The following is a 26,445-nucleotide window of genomic DNA, read 5'->3' as shown; positions in this document are numbered from 1 at the left end:
TATACACACACACAATAAAATAGAGAGTATAATTTATATTTTATTATTTTTAATCCCATAAATTATGGGTTTTATTTAAAATCTCATTAATATAAACAATTACAAATTTCAATTTTTAATTTTTAATTTAAAAAATATAGTAACTTACATTATTACATTAATGTCAGGGACCTCAATCAAAAACTAAAAACTAACAAGGTTTCAATCAAAGAATATTGATAGTTAGGGACCACATCCAAAGTGTCCCATTTTTTTTTGGGAACATTAACAAAAAGCTCATAGTACTGTTCACTTTAACGAAAAACCATATTTTTACACTAAAAAGTCAATCCTGGTACTATTCACTTTACCATTTATTTTTTCCTTATCGTTAAAACTCAAAGTTTTCAAACCCTTTTCATTAATTTTCTTTCTTTTTTTCCAATTTAAGTAGAAAATTCAGATGACTTTAATTTCTCAATCCGAGAGAGAGGATTCTTTAGAATTTCAAATCATGTTAGATTATCTCATTGTCTTATCGTGTATTTGACAATTACTTTCTTCTACCAGATGCACAATATTCTTTTGAGTTTAAATTCTACATCTCATGAGCAAAACGTATTACGCATGTGAATGAAAAGTTCAATAATACATATAAGGTAGTGTTATTCATACACTTATTTAGTTATTTTTATTTCTCACACTTCTCTTAATCTTTGACTGTTAGATCAAAGGAATTGAAAAATAATCAATGACCAAAACTTAACAAATATGTGTGAGAAATAAAAATAAATATGTGAATAGCACTATACTATATATATACATACATGTCACAAAAGCAAGCCAGCCGTACTCCAATATATAACCGTTCATCAAGCTTGTGCGTACGATGTGATATGACAGGTTCCAAATCGCCCAAAATAATGGCAATTCCCTTCTCAATTACGACATGTTTGGAAAGTATTCCCTTGAAAACAATGGATATTTATGATGGCAAGTTTGGTTGGTGGATAAAAGTTTGGGACTGAGTAAGAATTTCCTTCTCATGCTTGACAAGCAAATGCACTCATGAGAATGTGATACTTGTGCTTACATTCTTAAGGAACCCATTTCGTGAACCAAATATTTATTCTTCATTCATGGACTTCTATGTATAGAGAGAGACTGTAGTTATATAACATGTTCTCTTTTCAAACTGCAAATAAGTGTCATTAGTTCGGTATATTTCGCTTAAATTATGATTCATATTTACAATCTGACAAGAAAACTTTATCCTAATCAATGTAGTTGTGATTTAAGTTCTAAGAATTTACAATGAGCTACATGCATATAAATGTTATTACACTCTTCAATAAAAGTGTGAGTTTTTATTTTGTTTTGAGGTCAAAAGTGCGAGAGTTTAGGAAACACGAGTCTCTACATTTAGTTTTTTTTTTCATTTACCTTATTGATTGTGCTAAAATAAAAGGATTTTCTTCGAACTCCCCTCCCCATATTGATTGTACTAAATAAATGGATTTTCCAAACTGAGGTTAATTAACTATTGTTTTCTTTCCACTAGAAATGTTCAAATAAACAAGGTTTGACGTGATTTTCAAAATGGTTTATGAGGTTTTAACTTTCTCACGTTGCATCTTGAGATTTTGAAATTGTATTCGTTTACACTTTTTGCCTCTTTGAATTTCTAATCATCCATTAAATTGATGAGTTTTTTTGTCAATGTGGTGCAAATATAACTTACACGACAGCCCACATAAGAGCTCACCGGGTCATCAATTTGTAGCTTGACAATGCCATCACCACCACTCCAATGCCCTGCAACTAATCTCAGAGGTTTATGTAGCTCTATCATACCAGATCAGTGGTATTTTGGGCTTAGGTCGGTCAATTGAATTATTTTCAATTGCAATAGCTCATTTTGTACTAATGATACTGGACCACATGTTTGTTTTCTCTGTTACAATGGAGGAAGTCAAATTTTGAACCCATTTTAATACAAGTCAATCCGGCGTAACAAACGGGTCCTAAGGGCTCTAGGACCTTTGACTTAACCCTATGTTTGAAGTATATTGAAGAAGGTAGCGGTGAATGATTATCATTTCACGAGATTAAAAAGAATTTAGACATGAAAGAAATTTATCCCTTCTAATCCTAATTCGCCCACTTGATTTTTGAGGGAATTGGAATGAATAAATTTCTTTAACAAGTAATTCATCTTCTACCTTCAAAATTGATCAAATTTCCGTCAACATACCGGAAAATACATGAGTTATCCATTTCAATTCAATCCTACAAACCAAATGAGGCCAGCATCGGAAGCATGGCACACAATCTAAGTGGCTATTGATTGCAATTGGCAATGAACCAACTGTAAAACTTGAGTTAAATAGACTCTTCCTTTAATCAGCCCAACATTCACAAAAACTTTTCATAAATGTAGTTTGTGTTGAATATAAGCAACATCGCTTCACTAAAAACTGAGGATGATTACGGCAGTCATGCATGTTACAATTTGGTACATATCACGTCAGATATATCTCTCCCTCTCCCTCCCTCTCCTTCTCCCTCTCTCCTTTCTTCCTTTTGTTGTTTACCTTGAAAGTATTGTCTCATCCCACACAAATAAAATGAAATGAAGAACTTACAGAATTGGAAGGTGATCTTCCACCTTCCTCCCCTGCCAAAGCAAACCCACTTCTTTTAATGCTAGAAAATAACAAAAGAAACAGCGAAAATGAAAGAGAAAACAAACACCATCATCCGTCAACGGCATTTGGAGTGGTGGGTGGATGTGACTGGGTCTCAGATTGATCATCAGGTTGTGCCTGTGCCTGTGCCTGTGCCTGCGCCTCAGCAAACCGATTCATTCGCTCAAGCAACTGTGCAGCCTTTCTCTTGCCTCTATCTGTGCCATTTTGAGCCAACTCCAATAACGAAGTCATCACCCCAAGTTCCTGAGCCTCTACTATATGTTGTTGGTCTCCAGAACAAAGATGCACCAAAACCGCGGCTGCATTTTCTCTGTTTCGGGGAGATCCTGTCCCAATAACTTCAACCAAAACAGGCACTGCCTCAGCAGCTCCAATGGCTGCTTTCCCTTCAGCATGGCTAGAGAGTATTGCTAGAATGGCCAGTGCTTCATCCACCATTCCACCTCCAGGTTCTGTCAGCAGCTTCATTAGGGTCGAAACAACACCGGCCCTTACTGCCTTCCCCTTGTTACCTTGATAAATGCACAAGTTAAAAAGTGCAGTTGCAGCATCTTTCTTCCCCCTTTGGGTACCTTCACTCAGCAATGTAACAAGTGGCGGAATGGCTCCCGAAGCACCAATTCTGACTTTATTTTCATCCACGACAGAAAGACTAAAAAGGGTCGCAGCTGCATTTTCCCGTGCTTCCATGCCTCCATTCTTGAGGACATGAACAATACCAGGAATTGCTCCAGAGGTTATGATGCTTCCTTTGTTCTCCTCACATATGGAAAGGTTGAGGAGTGCAGTGACAGCATGCTCTTGGGTACGGGAGTCGGGGGTTGAAAGGAGGCCTACAAGCAGGGGTATTGCACCAGCTTCAGCAATAGCCACACGATTGTCTGCATTACGTTTGGCAAGAAGCCGGATTTCACCCGCAGCAGACCTTTGATCTTCGGGGCTAACAGACATCAGCTTGCGGAGGAGAATTTCAATCTTAGTGCGTTCTGCTGGAGAGCAGGAGGATGTAGTTTTAATAGGCCGAGAATTGGGTCTTTTTGGTGGTTCAATGCCATTTGCCTCACACCACTGGGCTATGAGGCTACGTAAAGCATAGTTCGGTGTGAGGGTGGTGTTAAAGAGGCTTTGTTGTGTTTTTGGACATGTCGCATGCCCTGCTTCCAGCCACTTCTCAATACAGGAACGCTCATATGTCTGCAGCAGTGGAAAACAAAATCTTTTAAATTAGTGGTAGCATGATGTATCCCAGGGCATGGACTTAAAAAGTAAAATTTAACCCCAAATATAGGAAAACAAGTATCCAATCTGCATGACATCTTTTCAACCTCCCAATCAAAAAGTTTTGGTTTGTGTCTGAAAAACCATACAACGGAAGGCAACCAGGCTGATCCCCAAATGGAGGACGTATTGACCCAACAACTGGATACATTATAGAAAGAACAAAAATTCAATGTAACAACAATTTTTCTACAAGAACAGGGTACATGTTATTGGCATCTGACACAAAAGGGAAAGGAAAAAGACATCTAATAACATCCCATGAAACATGAAGGAAAAAGGAAAAATGGATAGTTATGGAGCAATTGAGTTCTTGGTATAAAAAACCAAGCATATACCTGCCCTGTTGAAACAATGACGGGGTCCTTCATTAACTCCAAAGATATTGGACACCGAAAATCATCTGGTATAACTGGGGGGACTTTGTGATTCTTGTCGGTGGATGCTTGCCCGCTGCAGCTTGCTAATATATTCTTTCCCCCTGCAGGAGCATCCATGTCGGGGTTTTCTGTTTGTACAAAATCTTTAATTTTTTTCAGTAGCATTGACATCTTCTCGATGCTCTCCCCAGGATCCCCACCACTGAAAGTAACCATCTCATGCAAGGCTAGTGACTCTTGTGTGAGTTCAGCTATACCTGTCAATTCTAACTTATCAACCAATCTTCTTAGGACAGCTGGATCTGTTGCTGCCTCATTTTTACTGTAAAGGGATAAGAGATCTCCATAGAGCTCAACATCAGGCGAATCGAACCTCCCTTTGGCTCTTCTAAACTGAGCAAGAACAAGCTCAACCTGGAAGACAGATACAATTGAAGAATATATTAAGTACTCAAAAATCTCAAAAGTAATATCACAAACACATTTAGGAGTGGGATCTACTCAAATTCTTGTTTCACCACATACTGGTGTAAGTTTCAAGTCACCATGTGGTTACATGTCTGTGTAAGTGGGTCGTTCACACACTAAAGATCTTTTCATAAATTTTAGAGAATATAATTCAAGAATTGCACAAGGAAAAATTTGGCATCTCATTTTAACAATACGTGACAAGGATCCCAAAGAAAACAAGTCAAGGCCAAATTCAAAAATAGAAGATAGCCCTGGTTATCACATCACATCCCAAGACATTGACAGGAATGTTCGATGATGAATCTATACCTGTTCCTTAACTTCATCTGATATGTCAAGATTTTCATAGGAGATTCCACTTAAAGCTTGCTCCAATCGAGCTGTCACCTCATGAAACTTCATCATAATTTGCTCCCTTTCTAAAACCTACAAGTATGGTGAAAAAGGTTCAGGCAAGAGAGAGAGAGAGAGAGAGAGTAATAATCAAGGCATCATCTGAGTAGAAGTTTGAAGCACTCTTATTAACTTCATAGTTTATTCAAAATTGAAAATAAATATAAACATTCTTGAAGTGAATACAGCGAATATCCAACAGAGCCCAAGCAAATAATAGAAAGCAAAAGGACATTGTTAAATGGACCTTATGATATAAAACACCCAAGAGGTTTGTAACATGAAAGAGCCTCCTCACAAGCATGTTTCATACCAATTGGAAAATGAAATTCAGTATTTCTATAAAAATTATACAAAGTGGTCACATAAATGATAAACACACCCCTTTTATCCTCTTGCACACCCCTGTTTAATCTGGCCTTTGATTCCATTTGATTTAATCAATCCGATCACCAGAAATAAAGAGGGGTGTGTGAGAACCTAAAAAGAGTGAAAATCACCTCCCTATTCACTATGACAATGGTTTTAGTGAGACTTTTAAGTTCAAATCTCAACCACTAATACTGAGATCGGGGCCACTCACAGTTTGTTTTAGCCAACTCATCTAAAGTTTGTTTCTGAGCATATATTTTTAGCCATCTTATTCCCTTCCCGTCTGAATCGAACTATAAAATAATATTACTCCTCAAACCCAAATGCCCCATATTCCATCATTACTGGAAAATCTTATAATCAGGACCCATATCACTTTTACAAACTTATTTTTGAATAACGAAGATAAAAAGAATGACCAGAAAACATGAAAGGGAGCAATGAGATATTGAGACTGGACATTCAGGAACCCCAAAGCAGAGATGGTGTTTCAGATTTATCATAAACCATGTCTAGAGAATCACCCCTGTAGCATCCGGTAGTATTCCTAAAAATGTGTCAATTTCATTCTCTGAGCTCCACAAACAGTATGCGACCCTTTCCAACAGTTGGTGGCCATTTTCCACTACGTTATTAAGTTGAATTTATCATCATAGAAGAACACGTTGAAAACATCAGAGCTCTTTACCATCTTGTTTTAATACAGCTTTCCCTGAACAAGTTTAATGCCAGAAGATAACTCAATCCTCAGTTCAGGGAAGCTGCATGTTTCAATATTTTCTGACCAAAATAAAGGCAGTAACACTTTCCCAAAATTTTGTAAAAGAATCATCAATCATACAAAAACCTCAACACCAAACAACCATATTAACAGCTAGAACACACTTAACAAGATGATTCCATAAGTGGTGGTTTTTCAAGAACTACTAAATTCAATCTGTTCTTTCTCCCACAAATGACTTTGAATATCTTCTCCAAAAGTGGTGCAATATCAAACTACCAAATTTCCTCCACAAATAAAAGAAAGACCGAGGACAACCAAAATCTTGTTCACTTAGTTTATATATGGATAATGAGATGACATCAATGATGCCACCACTCTCAGCAATGCAGGAAACCTGCTACTGAGTGCATGATATCAAGCAACCAAGAATATCCTACTATTCTATTGATTCTCGCTTTTTACTACCAACCAATAATATTCCATTGACCTGAAAAATTTCATTCACAAGCTCTTAATACTGAAGCAACATGACCATTCGGCCATCTCAATAGGTGAAGCCGTGAAGATATACAAAAGTCTAACCCATAACAAGAGACAAAACAATGTTCAAGTATTATATCTCAGTACAATCAGAAATAATGGAGACAAAAACAATCAAGCAGTAAGGACGCGTCATAGAATGATTCGAACATCACAAAGATAATTCTATCCATACAATCAGTCATGAAAGTGACACTCTAAAAACCCAATGTATAGACATTCTATTCATACAAAGGAAAATTTATCAAAATCCCCAAGATCTAGAGAAATTTTCACCGAAACAAGGACGCAACTGCACCCAAAGCAAAAGACTAAGAATTTTTTTTTAAAGGAATTTTTTTTAAAAGGAATCTTTTTGGAAACTTTCTATCCAATCTCAAAATGGTGAGCCTGTATATAATTATTTCTCATCAAACAATTCCATTCAATCTGTCGTCTAAATATTAAGACTGCCATAATTCACTTCATCACAATTTCCACACAAAAAATAACGGAATCGCTTCATTGAAGATATACTAAGCACTGAAAGAAGCAAATGAATTTCAATATTAGAACCATTTGGTAGCGAAACGAAGTCGATTCGATTGCTGAGAATAATGCGGCAATGGATAAGAAATTAGAACTATAATCCTCAGCTTTATTCATTCAAAAGTAAAATCCAATCTAGCAACTGTTTTGCTAGTCTTAGCTTAGATCTAAGTTTTTCAACTTATAAATGTTGTTGCTTTGGTTGCTTCCACAGAAGTCAAAACTATGTACTCCATAACCCAGTACAAGAAACAAATACAGCACTTTCCAAATTCAAAATGAACAATTTTTTCCTCCATTTTCCCTTCAATTTCCCGCATTTTCTCAGTTACCAAACAGAAAATCAAAACCAAAACCAAAACCAAAACAATCACCCTCACCAACAATCACACACAAAATGCAAAAACGATAGCAGTTCAGAATCGAAAGATACGCACACACCAGGTAAATCTTGCTGCTTTCGCTTCCGAATCTGAGCAGCTCCTTGGCCGATTTCAGAGCTTCCATGAACGAAAGCAAGGCTTTCAAAGTCTCCTGAGAAACCACCTCCTTGCTATCCCTAATCTCCTCGAACATTGGGGTCAGCAGCTTCAACCTCCTCGCCAAATTGCAGTACTGCTTCTTGACCGTACACTTGTAGTCGGAGATCGAAGCTATTTCGTTGACCGTGTCGATCAGGCTCTGCACCAGAGCGCCTCTGTCTTCCTCCATAGCTACGTCGCCGCCGATCTCAGCCACAACGGCACCGTTTTGTGGGGGTTCTGGGTTTGCGGAGGTCTGGAGTTGACGGAGGGTGGACATGACTGCAGGTTTCTGGTCGTCTCTCGTGAGGGATAGCAGAGTGAGAGAGAGAGAGAGAGAGAGAGAGAGGGAAGGGGAAGCGCGATAGAGTGTTTTTTAACGTGGCGCTGCTCCGAGTCTGGCTGAGTCGCTGACTCGGTGATTAACCAGGGTTTGGGTTGAGTTAGGAGTTGGGTTGGGAATTGACTTGAGGTGTGCCGTGTGGACTTGGACCTGCCGGAGTTTTTGTTGGTTGGTGATGTCTTACGGTGGACGGACGGTTAATTAACTTAATTTGGTTAACTACCGCTGGTATTTAAATTATGTCTGAGGGAATAGTTTTGTCCTAAACATGAATGTCATCAAATCAATGTCCTAGGTTTGTCTTACGTGTCTCTGTCAATCTAAGATTCAAATGGAAATGACGGGATTTTATTTTCTAGAATTTGTAAATTTTCTTGTTTGGTTAACCTATAATAACAATGGAATTGGATACATAATTTGTTATTTTTAAACTCTTAATCATAGAAATTGGGAAATGACACATATTTACATGGAATTTAAACTTGGGATTTTGAGGTCCCAAATTCCAAGTTTTTTTTTTCCATGCGGAAATTCTAAATTTCTATGTTTATGAATCCAAACAAGGGAATTAATGCATGTCAATTTATAAATTCTGACTTTTATACAAATCTCAAGTTTATTTCCTTCATCCAAACATAGCGCAAGGTTCAATCTCATCCACTTCACTAAAAGGGCCCTATTGGTTCAACCATGATAAATGGTATCGAACTCACCATATACGAGAATCGAACTTAAGATCTCTCACTTATAAATGGAGAGAAATACAACCATATTAAGTAGCAAAATATTTATTTTATTGACCAAAATGTTCAATTGATTTAAGGGTCAAATTTTTTCATAGCTTAACAATATAAATTATATAATACGTGGACATATCAGCACTAGTTAAGAAATTATATGTGGAAGTCAAAATCGACGGAAATTCCGTGAAATGTTAAAGGGTAGAAGCTACTTATGAAACTTTTTTTTTTGGGTCAAAAAGTCAACAAAACGCAACAATTTTCAATATGACTTGACTTGTCATTGGACCACATAGCGTGGTCCAACCGTCATTTAACATAAGAATTCAATTGATTTAAGGGTCAAATTTGTTCATAGCTTAACAATGTAAATTGTATAATACGTGGGCATATCAACACTAGTTAAGAAATTATATGTGGAAGTCGAAATTGACGGAAATTCCGTGAAATGTTAAAGGGTAGAAGCTACTTATGAAAAAAAAAATTGGGGGGTCAAAGGTCAACAAAACGCAACAAAATTACACAATTAGAGGCCCAAATACAATATTCACACAAGCAAAAGAACGGACCTCAATAGTAGCCTGACAGCCCAAAATAGAAAAAACACATAAGCTAACCCTAACTGCTTCTTTCCAACAATGTCGCCGAAAGCGTCGGAACTAGGGGTGCAACTTGGGCGGGTTGGAATGTCAACCTAATCCTAACCCAACTTTTACAATTCGGGTTGGGTTTCATTCGGGTTCATTTGAGCTCGGGTTTAATTGAGTTCGGGGTTTACTTGGGTTGGGTTCAGGTTTCCTAACTTTTTCAAGTTTAATCCTGTAACAACTTAGTTTCCAAATTCCTAAAAAAAATTAAGTCAAGTAGCATCAAAGCGATTTACTTCAATTTCATAAATCTATCAAAACTAAAATTCAGTTCCACAAATTGTATCCGTTATAAAGTTAAACTAAATACAAATGTTTCAACCATGCAAAGTTTGAATTAAAATACAAGAAAATACCAAAGCTAGTAACCAAAAAAAAAAAAAAAAAAGAGCAACACTTTTTTGTCCAAAGTTAGTATCCAACTCAAGTCTTGTCCTCCGAAATTCAATATAATAGGCATTCAACAAAACAAAATAGTTATAATCACAACAAGCATTATAATCCTTTAACACAAATACAGAAGAACATAATAATTACCAAATAGAATGAAGTCTCTACAGTGCAAGAAACCCCAATGCCAAAAGTTTCAACAATATCAGCTACACCTATAAATGAAAGTGTACCACGTTTTATTCCATTACAAAAGTTCTGAAACAAAACAAAAAAAAATTAAAATTTAAAAAAAAAATTAACATAAATACTTGCTTCAAGCTCCTTAAGGATCTCTAATTTCTCTTTAATCTCAATTGGGGTTGGTGAGTTCCTTAACCAATCTTGTGCACAAATCAAAGATTCCACTATTTTTGGTGTCAAAGAACTACGAAATTGGTCAAGTACTTGGCCTCCCGTACTAAATGTAGATTCGGAAGCAACCGTAGAAATAGGTTTTGCCAAAATGTCACGTGCCATACAAGAAAGAATACGATATGGAGTTGATTTTTCTTTCCACCAACCAAAAATGTCAAAATCGGACCGATTACTTTCAACTTATTTTTCTAAGTAATGCTCCAACTCAGACTTTACTGTGATTTCCTCTTCTCTCAAAAAGTTGTCACAATCCGAACCTTCTTCCTTAATAAGTTCATCCACTTCATTCAAAGTTGAGACATTAGGACTTTGAGAAAAACCAGTATCCAATGCTTGTGTGTTCTCTAATAAATAAAATTGATAAAGCTTCACTAACAAACCTTGAACCTTAGCAATTATATCAGTGACCTTTTTATTGTCATAAAATTTGGCATAACACCACGTAACATACTTCAACTTGCACCGAGGATCTAGAACCACCGCAATGATTAATAAAGTATTAACTTTATCAATCTTGGAATACTTATCAAACTTGGACTGCATTTTCAAGGTCATGTCACAAAAGTAAGCATCATCACTCTTCATCCATTTAGAAAGAGAGTTTGAATCATATTCACTTCAAGAAAATAAGAGTTGGAAATGGTATAGTGAGACCTTGATACACGCATTGTAACAATATAAAAATGCTCCATAAACTTTGACAAGTTTTTCATTTAACTCCAATCATCATTAGTCATCTCATCTTCCCCTCTTGAACTCAATGTTAAAATTTGCATCTTGGTCATGCAAGCGCTCAAATGTACTTTGAAAATCAAGAGCAGCATTTAGCATCATATAAGTTGAATTCCAACGTGTTTGCACATCCAAGCACAAATACTTCTTAGAGGCAATTCTTTCTTCTCTTGCACACTTCTTAAATGCTTCCAATCTTGAAGGAGAACTTCGTACAAACTTTACATATTCACAAAGACGAGTTAATGAGGTGCTTACATTATTAAGTCCATCGTTAACTATAAGATTCAAGACATGTACTAACACCTGACGTGAAAAAAAATCACCATCCAACAACAAATTATTTTTCTTACTGAACCTTTTAACCAAACTTGTTGCTGCTGTATCATTTGAACTTGCATTATCAACTGTGAGTGTGCATAACTTTTTTATACCCCAACTCAATAAACATGTTTCTACAGCTTGTACAATGACCTCATCATGATATAGAGTGGGAACCACCTGAAAAATTGATGATTCTTTTTTGTAATACCAAATATTTGTCAATGAAATGTGCAGTAAGATACATATATCCAAGATTTTGGACAGAAGTCCATAAGTCAGTTGTGAGACTCACTCGTGAATTTGAAGATTCAAACATCTCCTTCAGTTTTTTTCTTTCCTCTGCATACAATTGAACACAATCTTTTGTAGTTGTTGTACGTGATAACAATTTAAAGCTTGGTTGTGTAGCATTCATAAATGTTTTGAAGTCTTCATTCTCCACAAAGTTAAATGGTAATTCATCAATAATAATCATTCTAGCAAAGAGTTTTTGGCAATGCTATTAGTCAAATTTCCAATTAGTAAAAGACTCTGTTTGTCACATCCCGCCCCGGGACCCCACCACATCCCGGGCCCCGCCTCCACCGTAACACGATATTGTTCGCTTTGGGCCCCGACCATGCATTCACGGTTTTGTTTCTGAGAACTCACGGTAGCAGAACTTCCCAGTGGGTCACCCATCATGGGATTGCTCTCGTGAACTCGCTTATCTTCGGAGTTCCGATAGAACTCGAAGCCAGTGAGCTCCAAAAAAGCCTCGTGCTATATGGAGGTGGGCATGTACATATAAGGCATATCACCCCCTCTCCATTGGTCGATGTGGGATGTTACAATCCACCCCCTTAGGGGCCCGACGTCCTCGTCGGCACACTCGCACCACACGGCAAAGAGTGGCTCTAATACCATTCTGTCACATCCCGGCCCAGGCCCCCACCACATCCCAAGCTCAACTTCGTCATAGCAAGATATTGTTCGCTTTGGGCCCTGATCACGCCATCACGGTTTTGTTTCTAGGAACTTACACGAGAACTTCCCAGTGGGACCCATGGGATTGCTCTCGCGCGAACTCGCTTAACTTCGGAGTTCCGACGGAACCCGAAGCTAGTGAGCTCCCAAAAGGCCTCGCGTTAGGTAGAGATGAGAATAAACATATAAGGCTTACAGAATCCTCACCCCTGGGTGATGTCGGATTTTACAATCCACCCCCTTTAGGGGCTTGACGTCCTCGTCGGCATACTTCCGGCTAGGGATTAACTATGATACCAAATTGTCACATCCCAGTCCACATAACAAGATATTGTCCGCTTTGGGCCCGGCCTGCATAATTTTATTCTTGGGTTCTTGGGCCTTCCCAGGGAGTCACCCATCATGGGATTGCTCTCGTGCGAACTCGCTTAACTTAGGAGTTCCGATGGAACCCAAAATCAGTGAGCTCCTAAAAGGCCTCGTGCTATATGGAGGTAGGCATGTACATATAAGGCACATCACCCCCTCTCTGTTGGTCGATGTGGGATGTTACACTGTTGCTATAAAAGACAAGAGTTGTTGTTTCTTGTCCCAGTTATAAGGGTACTTCTTACACTTCGTTGTATGCCTTTTAAGTGTAGTGGTTCCATTGGTGCTAGAATATGCAAATATTTTCTTACAATAAGTGCATTATGCCTCACCAGACCTACTTCCATTTGCATTTAGAAATCTTTCATAATGTGCCCAAACTTTAGACTTGGGTTCATATACTCTTTTGCGTTTAGATGGTACCTGAGGGTTAATCGTAGAATTTTGAGGCTCTACAGAAGTAGCTGGCAGAGGCTCTCTTGGAGTAGTTGTCTGATTATATTTTGCCATATATGACAATCAAATGGACCTAAACAATTAACCAAGGTTCTAAAAGACGCTAGGCGCTAGTCGAGCGGTGGGCTAGGGCCTAGCGCCTAGGCGGCTAGGCGGGGTCTAGGCGAACTAGGCGGATTTAAGTAAATCCATTATATTTCGTGTAAATAAATGTTTGTTTATACTTAAAATATATATAATTTCATCATAAACTACAAAATAGAATGACATATGTATTATAAAGTATTGGAATATAATGAAAACATGGGGAACAAGCATATAGTGTGTGCCCATTTAAGTATTCAACAAGTCTCTTACAATTTATTGAAAAAAATTAAATGCAAATTGAAAGTTATCTATTTTCTATCAAAGTGAGTAGCAACCTAGGCAGGTGCCTAGGCGGGTCTGGGCGGGCTAGGCGGTCTAGGCGGTCTAGGCGGACGCCTCAACTGGTCTAGGCGTCCTTTATTAATTTTCAAACGCCTAGGCATTAATCTGTGCGGTGACCAGCCGCCTAGCGCCTAGGCGGGGATTTTTAGAATAGTGCAATTAACACATGAAACAAAATATTAACATATGACAACAAAAATAGCTGGTAGGAATTAACGTAAACATATAAGACTGAAAGATGTCAAAATTTTAATTAAGTTTGTATAATCATATATGAGGAACTAAATAATTGAGATTATATCATATATGCATGCATGATTATCTAGAATGTTTTTTTTTTTCTCTTTTTTTTTTTTAATTCTTTCTTCACTTTCATGCGATATGATTCGAAAGAGCTCATGAGTCAAACTTTTAGTGTATATTATATTATATTATGTAATATATATTTATATTATATATATGATTAAACCAATAGGTCCATTGATCAAGGAGAAAAGGTTTACTATTGTTGTTTAGAATGAAAGAGGTTGACTGAATTGCTGAGCAATTGCTTCAAGACACAAAGAATTTAGGGTTTGGAGACTAACAATTTAATATATAGCTTTAGGGTTTAGAGACTGCAAGTATGAGCTAACTAATCAAACCCTCTTATTCCTTAAAAGCTTAAGTATATATAAAGGGTAATTTATTAAAAAAAATTAGAAAGGGAGTTGGTTTTTAGAATTGGCCCACTTGAGTGTAATATGAGTATTAATTGATATGGGCCATAATCGTGTTAGATTGGGTTTGGTTAATCGGGTTGGGTTGGGTTGGGGATGCACGGGTAAATAATCAACCCAACTCAACCCAATCAATGAACGGGTTGAAATTAGGTTGGGTTCAGGTAGGTTATATTGTTCGGGTTTAAAGTTGGGTTGGACATGGGCAGGTTCAATTGGCCCAACCCAAGTTGCACCTCTAGCCAAACTGCACAACACGAAGATCACAAACCTTCATCATCAACTATCGTCGGGCACCAACACCTCAGATATAGAAAGAAAATGAACTTTGTCTTCTGTCAGATAACATCTCGCTGATCGCAGCCATCAAGTAAGAGAAACCAAAGAAGCTCGTGGAATTACCACAAGCAACACTGCCAAAAAAGGCAGACAAAGAAAATGAGGTGGTGTGCCACCTGAGTTGGTGTGAACATTGGAGCTCTACACACCTCCCAATTGAACAGTTCACTATAAAAAATGATTATAGCTCGGAACGGAAATGGAATCGGTGGAAGCTAGATGAAGGACATGTAGATGGATGGGTGGGTGAATGGATCTAAAGGTAAAGAAAGATCAATTATTATTAGAGTGTGTTTGTACCATACTTGACCAATCCCGAAACTACCAAGCACCGGTTAACGTTATACCGTCAATGACACATAAGAGTTTCCCTCAAACCAGGAGGCCAATCAAAGCGCAACACATGTCAACACCAAGAGGCCAGTCACTGGGCGACACGTGTCAACATCAAAGGCCAATCACAACATGACACGTGTCAAGGCCAGAACAAAGCTAGAAACTCTCTTCTATAAAAGGAGATCATTCTCCCACAATAATCCCTAATGTCATTTGTACTAAATCATTCACTAGTACTCACTAAAGGAGAGCTTGAACCTATGTACTTGTGTAAACCCTTTACAATTAATGAGAACTCCTATACTCCGTGGACGTAGTCAATCTGGGTGAACCACGTACATCTTGTGTTTGCTTCCCTGTCTCTATCCATTTACATACTTATTCACATTAGTGACCAGAGTAATTTAGCAAAGGTCACAAACTTAACACTTTCTGTTGTACCAAAGTCCTCACTGATTTTGTGCATCAACATTTGGCGCCGTCTGTGGGAAACACACTTATTCCTACTCTCTTCAGCTTTGTCAAGTTGGTTTCCACCATTCGTACACTCTCTTTTGACTAGGCATCCCTCTCCAACATAGGGAGCGAAGGAAGCCGCAACACGTAGAACAACACCCACATAGCACCTAATGCGAATCAACGAAAGAAGGAACGAAAGAAGCTCATTCTTTAAGCTAAAGTTGAGGAGCTGGAGGCTCAGAACAACAAGATAGCAATAAAGAATGAGATCCTTCAAGAACAATATGAGAAGCTCTTCGAGACGCTCCACGAAACTAGGCGTACTCAAACACGCAACTTGTTACCCCTGTGGACATCAACCATCATCTGGGTGCCCCCCAACACGAAGGGTCACCTTCATTCGACATAGGTATCCCTGATGAGGAGTGAGCTAATCATAAAAACATTGATCAACATGAGACTTCTCTCAACCCAGCTGCTTCGACCTGAAGCAGGAGAAGTGGAAGAAGACACCTCCTTGCAGAAGGGTTAGAAGAATCGAAAGTCGTTTATCGTGACTGTCGAGACTTCCTAAAACAACGTCGAAAGAATCGCCTCCATATAAGCTCGAAGATCAATGACCCAAGGGTTTCTGAAAGATTCGGTCCCCTTTCACGACCCAGGCCAGCTGCCAATCTAGAGAAGGAACGACAGGTCCCAGAAAAACATGAAGGTACATGGGACTCGAAGGTATTCCGACAGACTCGCCTTAGAAGTCAGTACGGCGAGTCCAAGGAAAAACCACACGCTCTTACTCAAACTTTCCTACTTCCAAGAGGCGATGGAGACTTATGGAAGAAAATTCCAGTGGTACATGACTCCACTCAAAACCCTCTTGTCCTACAGCTCATTGAGGAAGTAAACAAGTTAAAGGCCGAACGTCAGGCCGAGATACCTGACTAGAACCAACCCAGGCCTGGCCCTCTCATAAGGAGGATCCTTGACACCCCCCTTCAAGCGAAGACAAAACAAAAGCTTAGTTTACAACTCTATACTGGAAGGGAAGACCCGATTGAACACCTTAACCTTTTTTAGTCTACCATGGCATATCGGATGCACACCGACGAAGATCGATGTCTTCTCTTCCCTTCCACCCTCTATGGCGGAGCTCTAAACTGGTATTGTCGTCTTCCACCCGAGACAGTAAACTCATTTGAGGAACTAAGGAAACTGTTTGTCTCTCAACACATCTTCTAGACCGATCGCTTACATTCTACAGATGACTTGTACACTATTCGCCAGAAGCCGGACGAGTCACTACGAGAGTATGCCGGTTGCTTCAGCCATGAGTATTCTCGCTGCGCTGAGGCAGATGACAAGACCGCCCTCAAAGCTTTAATGGCAGGCCTGCGTGATTGTTTCTTCAAGTACATGATCAATGCTAACACTTGGAAGACTTACTCTGAGGTGATGACACATGCTTACAACCACGCATCCGTCGAAGCAATGACATGCCAAGGGAACCCCCATATGGTTAACCCCTATCAACAAGTGGGAAGTGGAAATTAAGTTCTGTCAAGTGAGGAGATCTTGGCCATTCAGACACCCATTGTATCATCTTCTGCCTCATTTAGCTACTCGCTAAGTCACCAAACGTATTTGTCTTTTGGTAAGATGAAGGATTTTTACTCTCAGCAAGCCCATTATAACAAAAGGGATAAAAGTTCGTATCAAGACAACTAGGAGTGAACGTACCGTCGACTATTATGACTAGCCAAGCTTCACTTTTTCAAAGTGGAAGACTAGGTATTGAAGGAAATGCTATTATAAGAAGGTATACACATTACAAATGTTTTGACTTTCAACCGTTGAGATCTTTTGTCACATAAGCCAGTCGGAAAATATTTAAAGAAGAGGGAATTCAGACAACTTCTTCTGAGTCTTCTGCATTCCTAGCACTGGAACACTTGGTCTACGCTGACCTACCTCTATACTCCAACTCAGAGCTTCAACATGCGTACTTTGACACAAAGTATGTGATACTAAGTGTTACAACCAACATGGTTCACATATCGAAAGCATGAATCCCTTCATGCATAGCAAAACATTCATAAGCATCACTCATGTCAATCAACATAAACATCATACATTCCAACACATTCATACATAAACAACATACATTCCAACACATCCATACATAAGCTAACTGTGCTCCGAAATGGTTCAACATACTTTGTGTCATTCGACACTTGCTACAATATGTCTCGACACCTTACCCTTATTCTCACCAACTAGGTGATGAAGGAACTCACCTTCGTGCCACCAACCAGGTGATAAAATGTACAACATGTACTCTAATATTATTTGGCAACTTGCCACTCTTATCACCAACCAGGTGAAGAAGGAACTCACATTCGTGCCACCAACCAGGTGATGAAATGTACAACCCGTACTCTAATATTATTTGGCAACTTGCCACTCTTATCACCAACCAAGTGAAGAAGGAACTCACCTTCGTGCCACCAACCAGGTGATGAAATGTGAAGAAGGAACTCATCTTCATGCCACCAACTAGGTGATGAAATGTACAACCCGTGCTCTAATATCATTTGGCAACTTGACACTCATGCCACTAACCAGGTGAAGAAGGAACTCATCTTAGTGCCACCAACCAGGTGATGAAATGTGATGAAAGGTGATGAAGGAACTCACCTTCGTACCACCAACCAAGTGATGAAAGCAACTCACCATTCATTCCACCAACCAGAAGACGAGTGGTACAACTTGTACATGTGAACTCCTAGCATTCACAAATAATAAAAAACCCTCAAGCTTTACAACTCAACTAGGGGATCACTCATGCCTAACAAGAGTTATAGTCACCAACAAAGTCTTATTGCAAGCCAACAACGACTTCAGTGCATGGTATACGAAGATTAAGCTCTTCAGCCCTCTTGCATCTGCTTCAGACATTTCTCCTCTGTAACAATGCAAACACTACAACTCGTAGAAAGCTTCACACACTCTTGATCAAGACTGTTCGAAGCAAATTCAATTTATATGGTTCATCCAAACCTTCGACTACTACAAGGTGTGGCTTGCATCACAATCTCTTGCTCAACAGTGTGGAAGCAAAATTTGTATATGTTGACTCTCCTACATTTTCAAATTTCTAGTTTCCCAAAACAAAAAAAAAATTGGGAAATTCAACAACTTCAACAAATGGAGGCCAACTACAATTCTCAAAAGCTTCACACACTCTTGATCAAGATAGTGTGAAGCAAAATCAATTCATGGTACCCAACAAAACTTCAATCTCAAAGCTTCACCTACAAAGCTTCAATACAAAAGCTTCACCACAAAAGCTTCAACAAATGGAGGGCAACTACAAATGCCAAAAGCTTCACACACTCTTGATCAAGATAATGTGAAGCAAAATCAATTCATGGTACCCAACAAAAACTTCAACTCCAAAGCTTCACCTACAAAGCTTCAACACAAAAGCTTCACCTATAAAGCTTCAACTCCAAAGCTTCACCTACAAAAACTTCAACACCAAAGCTTCACCTACAAAAGCTTCACCTACAAAGCTTCAACACCAAAGCTTCACCTACAAAGCTTCACCTACAAAAGCTTCACCTATAAAGCTTCAACACCAAAGCTTCACCTATAAAGCTTCAACACCAAAGCTTCACCTATAAAGTTAAAATATATATATATATATCGAAAATTCAGAAAATCGAAAAAAAAAAAGGCATAGGCTTCCCTTTCTTTGGGCCTAACAACTTTCATAACAAATGTACATGAAAGAAGAGTTTTGAGCTACCATTTAGATAGGAAAATGGTGAAATTTTGTTATTTTGGAAACTTGGCTACTAGCAAGACACCTCATTCGTCAACTCCCTCAACCGAAGACTTGGGGGACTCCTACCATATGCTACTACAACTCGGTACTTGGAAGTTTTACGACTACTCAGTGACTTGGATTTTTCAAATCTCCAACCGAGAAGTTTTCCTCACTCAGGAAATTAAGGGAGCATTACCTCAACCTACATGCTTCACTCATAAAGCTTCAACATACAAGCTTGAACAAAAGAAAAAATTCAAAGAACTTAGTGAAGGAGACCTTGGTGTATTTAACACAATACGTTGAAATGAAGCAAAGCTTATTTATTGATATCTCTGATAAGTTACAAATATGTACATATACATGAATCAAAATAAACAAACAAGATAGAGCCTTCACAAAGGTTGCTTAAGAGAAGTCTCAGCAGTCAGCAGAGCCCCAGAAAGAGGAGGCACCAGAGGGTGATCATTCGGAGCCTCAGTACTGGGCAGAACCCCAGAAGGAGGAGGCACCGAAGGTTAATCATTTGAAGCTTCATTACAAGGTACAGCCTCAGAAGACGAAGGCAATAAATGCCTTTGGAACAAACCCACAAACCTCTGATGATCAAGTAAAATCTGACCATCAGATTCCTACAGCTGGTCAAGCTTCCTCTTCATGTTTGTAGCATAGTCATGTGCGAGCCTGTGCAACTGTTTATTCTCATGCTTGAGCCCTCTGATCTCCTGTTTGAGACTTATCACTTCAGCCGCCAATGATTCAACTTGGCGGGTTCGAGCAAATAGGCGTTCGGCCATATTGGACACAGAACCTGCACACTGAACATTGAGAGCCAAATAATCCTTAACAGCCAACTCATCAGATTGTTTGGAAAGTAGTCTGTTATCTTTGGAGTGAGAAGGTTCATAGCCACCACTGCAGCGGTCATATCATTCTTCATCACATAGTCCTCAACGGTAAGAAAACCAGTAGGGGATAAGAAAGATGGGCGCCATATGTTGTCTTGAAGAGGCATGGCTGCCTCTTCATAAAAGTTCAAGTCAAAACGACGATCGGATGGGCCAGACATTTTCAGAAATGATGAAGGAGAAATGAGGTCCAATAAATCACTGAAGTACAAAAATAAGGGGAAAATTCCTACAAGCAATAACTCTCTCAACGTACTTCTTGCACACAATTGATGCCCTTATAAAAGAAAGGGCAACAGGGTTGTTGGTTCAAAAATCGAAGAGGCATCACTCTCCAGACTTCGAGAAATGAATTATCCTGAGTAAAATCTATCGACAATCTCCACACGCAACATCAGCTCCTCAGGTACCACATATAACTTTGCCAAAAATCTCTGACAAAGTTTAGACACATAAATCTTGAAGGTTCAGCTACCCTACTATTACCCACAAGGGTAAAGGAACATCACCACTGCTTGATAACTGAAAAGTCCCTATGTGTGTCAACCTCCGTGCTCCGTGGCAAGGCAGACTGGTAAAAATGCCCAACCTTTACTCACATTTGAGAAAACACTCCCAACAAGATTGTTTGCTTAAAAATTGAAAAGGCACCGCTCTCCAAATCTCGAGAGTCAGACTCCCAACAAGATTACTTGCTCAAAAATTGAAGAGGCACCGCTCTCCGAATCTCGAGAGCCAGACTCCCAACAGGTTTACTTGCTCAAAAATCGAAGAGGCACCGCTCTCCGAATCTCGAGAGCCAGACTCCCAACATGATTGCTTTCTTAAAAATCGAAGAAGCACCCCTCTCCAAATCTCGAAAGCCAGACTCCCGACATGATTGCTTTCTCAAAAATCGAAGAGGCACTGCTCTCCAAATATAGAGAGCCAGATCCCCGACAGGATTGCTTGTTCGAAAACCGAAGAGGCACCGCTCTCCGAACTTCGAGAGCCAGATGTTCTTGGATAAAGCTTGTCTGCAATCTTCACAAGCAACATCAGCTTTCCAGATACCACAGACTGCTTTTTCAAAATGCTCTGACAAAGTTAAAACACGTGAATCTTGCAGCTCCTACTACATTGCTATGACCGAGAAGGGTAAAGGAACATCGTTACTACTCGCTGTTGGGATAATTCCTATATATGTCGACTTTTCTTCACATCCGAAAGGGCACTCTCAGCAGAGTATCTCGAAATACTCAGCTTCTTTTCCCCCCGATAATACCTCTGCAAACAAGCCACACCAAAACAAGAGTATTTCATATCATCAGGGTTAAAAGCAAGAGTATCTCATATCATGTTTTTTTCCCTGTCTTTTCCTTTGCCCTTGTTCTTACCTGCAAGACAAGGAGAAAGAGAGTAATCAGTCAGCACTTGGAATCAAGCTTCCAATCAGGAACTGACTGCCTGTAACTCCTTGCCTGATTACTTACCTGGCATTGCTCTCGAGTATTCATCTTCAACATCTTATGCTTCCAGAAAAGATACCACATCTGCCTGAGGAACAGATAAGACAAGTGAGAAGGATACAAGGAAGCATGTGGAGACAAGCACAACAGAACACGTGCCGATTCATCTATTATTTGTTAACAGTAAAAGTATCCCATATCATCAAGGTCGAACGCACTCTTGATTTGATGGACTTGTTATGATCCTCAAATTCTTGAGTAGGCCTTATACTTTGGAGGAAACTAGAAAACCCTCCAACCCAATTCAAGAATAATCATGTGGAAAGTTACCTCTTCAAAAGCAAAAGTATTTCATATCATTTCTTCTCATTTTTCTTCTCTTTATCCTTTTTGCTGCCTGCAAGATAGGGAGAATGAGAACAATCAGCCGGAACTCGAAATCAAACTTCTGATCTGTGACTGATTGCTTGGAACTCTGATTGCTTACCTTGTCTGTCATCTCTTTCGGCAGATCTCCTCGCTCAGAGACTTAGGGGATTCCTACTATAGGGTTTGTATCGCGCTTGACCAAGTCCGAAACTACAAGTAAGCTTCAAGTGAAATTGATACATTACCTTGTGCATCTCCATCGGTTAAAGATACCACCCCTGGATGGAGGAAAAGTACTTCCAGAGAAGATGTCACATCTACCTATGAGATAGATAAGGCAAGTGAAAACGATACCACACTTCGGTACTTAGAAGTTTCGTGATTACTCAACGGCTTGGATCTTGCAAGTCCCCAACCGAGGAGCTTCCCTCACTCGGGAACTTAGGGGAGCACTGTTTGTACCATACTTGACCAATCCCGAAACTACCAAGCACCGGTTAACGTTATACCGTCAAGGACCCAGAAGAGTTTCCCTCCAACCAAGAGGCCAATCACTGGGCGACACGTGTCAACATCAAAGGTCAATCACAGCATGACACGTGGCAATGCCAAAACAAAGCTAGAAACTCTCTTCTATAAAAGGAGATCATTCTCCCACAATAATCCCTAATGTCATTTGTACTAAATCATTCACTAGTACTCACTAAAGGAAAGCTTGAACCTATATACTTGTGTAAACGCTTCACAACTAATGAGAACTCCTCTACTCTATAGACGTAGCCAATCTGGGTGAACCACGTACATCTTGTGTTTGCTTCCCTATCTCTATCCATTTACATACCTATCCACACTAGTGACTGTAACAATCTAGCGAAGGTCACAAACTTAACACTTTCTGTTGTACCAAAGTCCTCACTGATTTTGTGCATCAACAGAGTGGAAAGGCTAGACAAAACAGGAAGGAAAGCAGGGAAAATCAATAGAAAGAAAAGAAAGAAGAAGGAGCGAGGAATTAGAAAAGGCTGCCACCAACCCTATTTAGAATTAGGACGGCGGCTACAAGAAAAACTTAGTTTTGTTGCTGCTCTCACTCACCGAGAGAAAAAAAAAAACTCTCACTTTCAGAGAGAAGGTCTCTCACTCACGAAGATAAGGCTCCAGAAAGTAGTTCCGAGATCATTTTTGGGTCCAAAATTCTTCTAACCTACGCAATACATGAAACTTTAGAAATACATAATTGATTAAATCACATCTTGGAAGCATGCATCACTTGAGAAAATCACATCATGTCGGTCAATCAGCCAAAGAGGAAAATATGCAAACTGAGAAAGAAGCAAACAAAATGATATGCATGCATGGTTGGAAACGTTCCAGTTATGGCATATAATGTAGGACATAATGCATATGGTTGGAAACTTTCCAATTATGGCATATAATGTGGAAATCTACCAAATGGCAAACACGCAGCAAGTCCCCTAGTTTCTATTTCATAATATGATAATGTCGTGCCATACGCGCAAACACCAACACTCTCCAAATTCCAACTGTTCCATGTAAACAATCTGAGCTGTCCAATATGCACCTAGAGGAGAGAAAGGGTTTAATTAGGTTGGGTTAGTATTGGGTGCCGACGGAAATCTTTACCATGTGTGGTATGTATGTGCAGCATCTCGTTAGTATTCTTCTTTATTTTACGAAGCAGTTGTAAACTTGCATTTGCGGAACTTTTGTACAATAATAATTGGGATTTTGATATATAAGAATTTGGATGTGTCCCATAAGAAAAACTAGAGTGGAAGAATTTCTTAATATCTATTCAAAATCAATGAAACGTGACATGTTGTAACTTAACAGTATGCAATTTAAGACGTGACAGGGAAATCTCGTTTAGTTTTCTCATTGCAAACCGTGTAACAATACACAAAAGCGTTATTACTAGACCGTGTAACTAAAGTGGGTCTTAAAATAGCGATGTTTTGTAAGCATCCAACGCAATGTGCCAAGCACATTAAATAATTCATGTAGCTACACGACACTATAAACTAAAGTAAACAAACGAGTTGATTAAACATAAAATAAAGCCAATTTGCACTAAAATATTAAAAGAAAATAATGGTTATGTACTGGAAATTGAAAACAATGCAACCGGCATCATCTTTGATTACGATTGTTGGAATATGATATTAAGTTTATAATAAATTATTGAAAAGGAAGGTCGGTCTGAAAGCGCCGGATCCTTTTTTATCGGATCCGAGTGATTCCATAATCATGATCATTCATTTTATATCATGCGGTTAATTTTTGTTAGATACTATTTATATTTTAAATTTCAAATAATTTCTGATCTCATAATGTACGATTAACGATTATAATCACAGGGTCCTCAGACCCCTATAAAAAGGATCCTTTTTCGGTCTGAAAGATATCTTGATAATTTGATGTGCTAGCTGAGTGCTGCAACTGCAAAGAACTAAAAAGCTTTTGGGACAACGTGTGTTACCTATCCAAATGAACAAATTATAAATAACAAATCCGACGGTTGGTAAAGCTTTCATTTCTCATATTCTTTTCCTTTCCTTCTTGGATCTCTAGTCCTCCATAACGGATGACCAGAAGTACTTCCATTTTTTATATTTTTTTTTGGTGAAATTCGATCAAGGTTTCATTAGATCGAAAGTGGCTTACAGAAGGCAGATACGACTGTCATATTAAAGGGATAATATAAGTCTACAGTGAAAGTAGGAGGATTCCCCAGACCAGACACAAATATCGCCAACATTCAACGAATGGTAAATCGCTAAAATGGTCCTTGAGATTTACATAATTCATCACTTTGGTCTCTGAGATTCCAAATTGATAAAAGTGGTCCCTGAGATTATCCACCATCCATCATTTTGGTCATTCCGTTAAGTGTCCCGGAGTTCTTGGCTGAAAGTTTAGGCAATTTTCAAAGCTTCCTAACTCAATCATTTCTTAATCAAATTCAACCCATAATATATCAAAATGAAGATAGGAAAGTGTAGAATAAGTTTATACCTATTTCAAAGCCCAATGGTTGCTAGAGATTTCTGGAAAATAACCTCAAAGTTTACTGGTCTGAGTGAAAACTTCAAAACTCATCAGAAACTGGTTAAATTTTAAACGTTCATAACTTCTTCGATACTCAACGAAATCAAGTGATTCAAAAACAAAAATCATACTTCTTGACGAAACAAAGAGAATGATAGCTTTTTTAACGGCTAACTCTCTGTGTTTTGGTCGGAAAACGGCTCAAAAGTGGTTGTCTTGGTCTCGAGTTAGCCATTTTGAAGCCGTTTTCTGGCCAAACCACGGCGAGTTAGCCGTCTAAAAAGATACAATTCTCTTCTTCTCGTCGAGAAATATGATTTTTGTTTTTGAATCACTTGATTTTGTTGAGTATTGAATAAATTATGAACGTTTAAAGTTTACTCAGTTTCTGACAAATTTTCAAGTTTTCACTCGGACCAGTCAACTTTGGGGCTATTTTTCGGCAATATCCGGCAACCATTGGGCTTTGAATTAGATATAATCTTATTCTACACTTTCCTATCTTCATTTTGATATATTATGGGTCGAATTTGGTTAAGAAACGATTGAGTTACGAAGCTTTGAAAATTGCCCAAACTTCTAGCCAAGAGCTCCGGGACACTTAACGGAGTTTTTAACGGAATGATCAAAATGATGGATGGTGGACAATCTCAGGGACCACTTTTATTGATTTGGAATCTCAGGGACCAAAATGATGAGTTATGCAAATCTCAGGGACCATTTTTGCGATTTACCCTTCAATGAAAATAGGATATTTATCGATACAAATTTATATCATAGAAGTAAATTTGAATATGCTAATAAATAATAAACAGAATTCAGTAAATTGATATATTATGAATAAATAAAATTAATATAAAAAAAGTAAAACAATGATCGATGTTTGCATACCACAATGTTCTTAATATAGAATTTTGTCCCTACTCTGTGCTTATAATTCGATGGACATCTGCTTCACCATAATTATAGCATCGGAAAACTTAGTTTCTGGTGAATGTCTATGGTTGTCTCAGAATGATAAGAGTGTATTAAGAATGATTTTCTGGGTGTAGAATTAGACGCATATGCGTGTATTTAAAATCTGCATATATTGTTCGCAATAGGTATAAGATTCGAAGGTGACTGTTCATTCAACAAGAATGTACAATTTCATCTTTTTCTCGACGTTTTTCCACGCAAACATCATCCGAAAGTTTGAGTCTTTTAAGAATAACAAGATTAATTAAATTTGAAATTAATTTATTAACTTTTTCTTCTTCTAA

At 38.6% G+C, this 26,445-nt stretch overlaps 1 protein-coding gene across 1 annotated transcript; it reads right to left on the bottom strand.

The window, feature by feature from the left end:
- Positions 1-2,377: 2,377 nt before the first annotated feature.
- LOC103447717 (U-box domain-containing protein 13-like) lies at positions 2,378-8,285 on the bottom strand. Its single transcript, XM_008386908.4, has 4 exons — positions 7,818-8,285; positions 5,129-5,245; positions 4,307-4,762; positions 2,378-3,884 (listed from the first exon to the last, which is right to left on the bottom strand). The coding sequence occupies exons 1-4, from the start codon at positions 8,175-8,177 to the stop codon at positions 2,736-2,738; spliced, it is 2,082 nt and encodes a 693-aa protein (XP_008385130.2). The 5' UTR covers positions 8,178-8,285; the 3' UTR covers positions 2,378-2,735.
- Positions 8,286-26,445: the final 18,160 nt, after the last annotated feature.

The sequence above is a fragment of the Malus domestica genome, chromosome 11 (assembly GCF_042453785.1).
Source record: "Malus domestica chromosome 11, GDT2T_hap1".
NCBI classification, from domain to species: Eukaryota; Viridiplantae; Streptophyta; class Magnoliopsida; order Rosales; family Rosaceae; genus Malus; species Malus domestica.
The sequence above is the reverse complement of the archived record's forward strand: the minus strand, read 5'-3'. Positions and strand labels throughout refer to the sequence as shown.

What these genes read in the sequence shown, in the direction of transcription:
- LOC103447717 (XM_008386908.4), bottom strand. Translation starts at nt 8,177, where the DNA reads ATGTCCACCCTCCGTCAACTCCAGACCTCCGCAAACCCAGAACCCCCA. An exon ending in CAGATGAAGTTAAGGAACAG is followed by an intron (nt 4,763 to 5,128) that starts GTATAGATTCAT and finishes TCTGTCTTCCAG; the next exon opens with GTTGAGCTTGTTCTTGCTCA. An exon ending in TCATTGTTTCAACAGGGCAG is followed by an intron (nt 3,885 to 4,306) that starts GTATATGCTTGG and finishes CCACTGCTGCAG; the next exon opens with ACATATGAGCGTTCCTGTAT.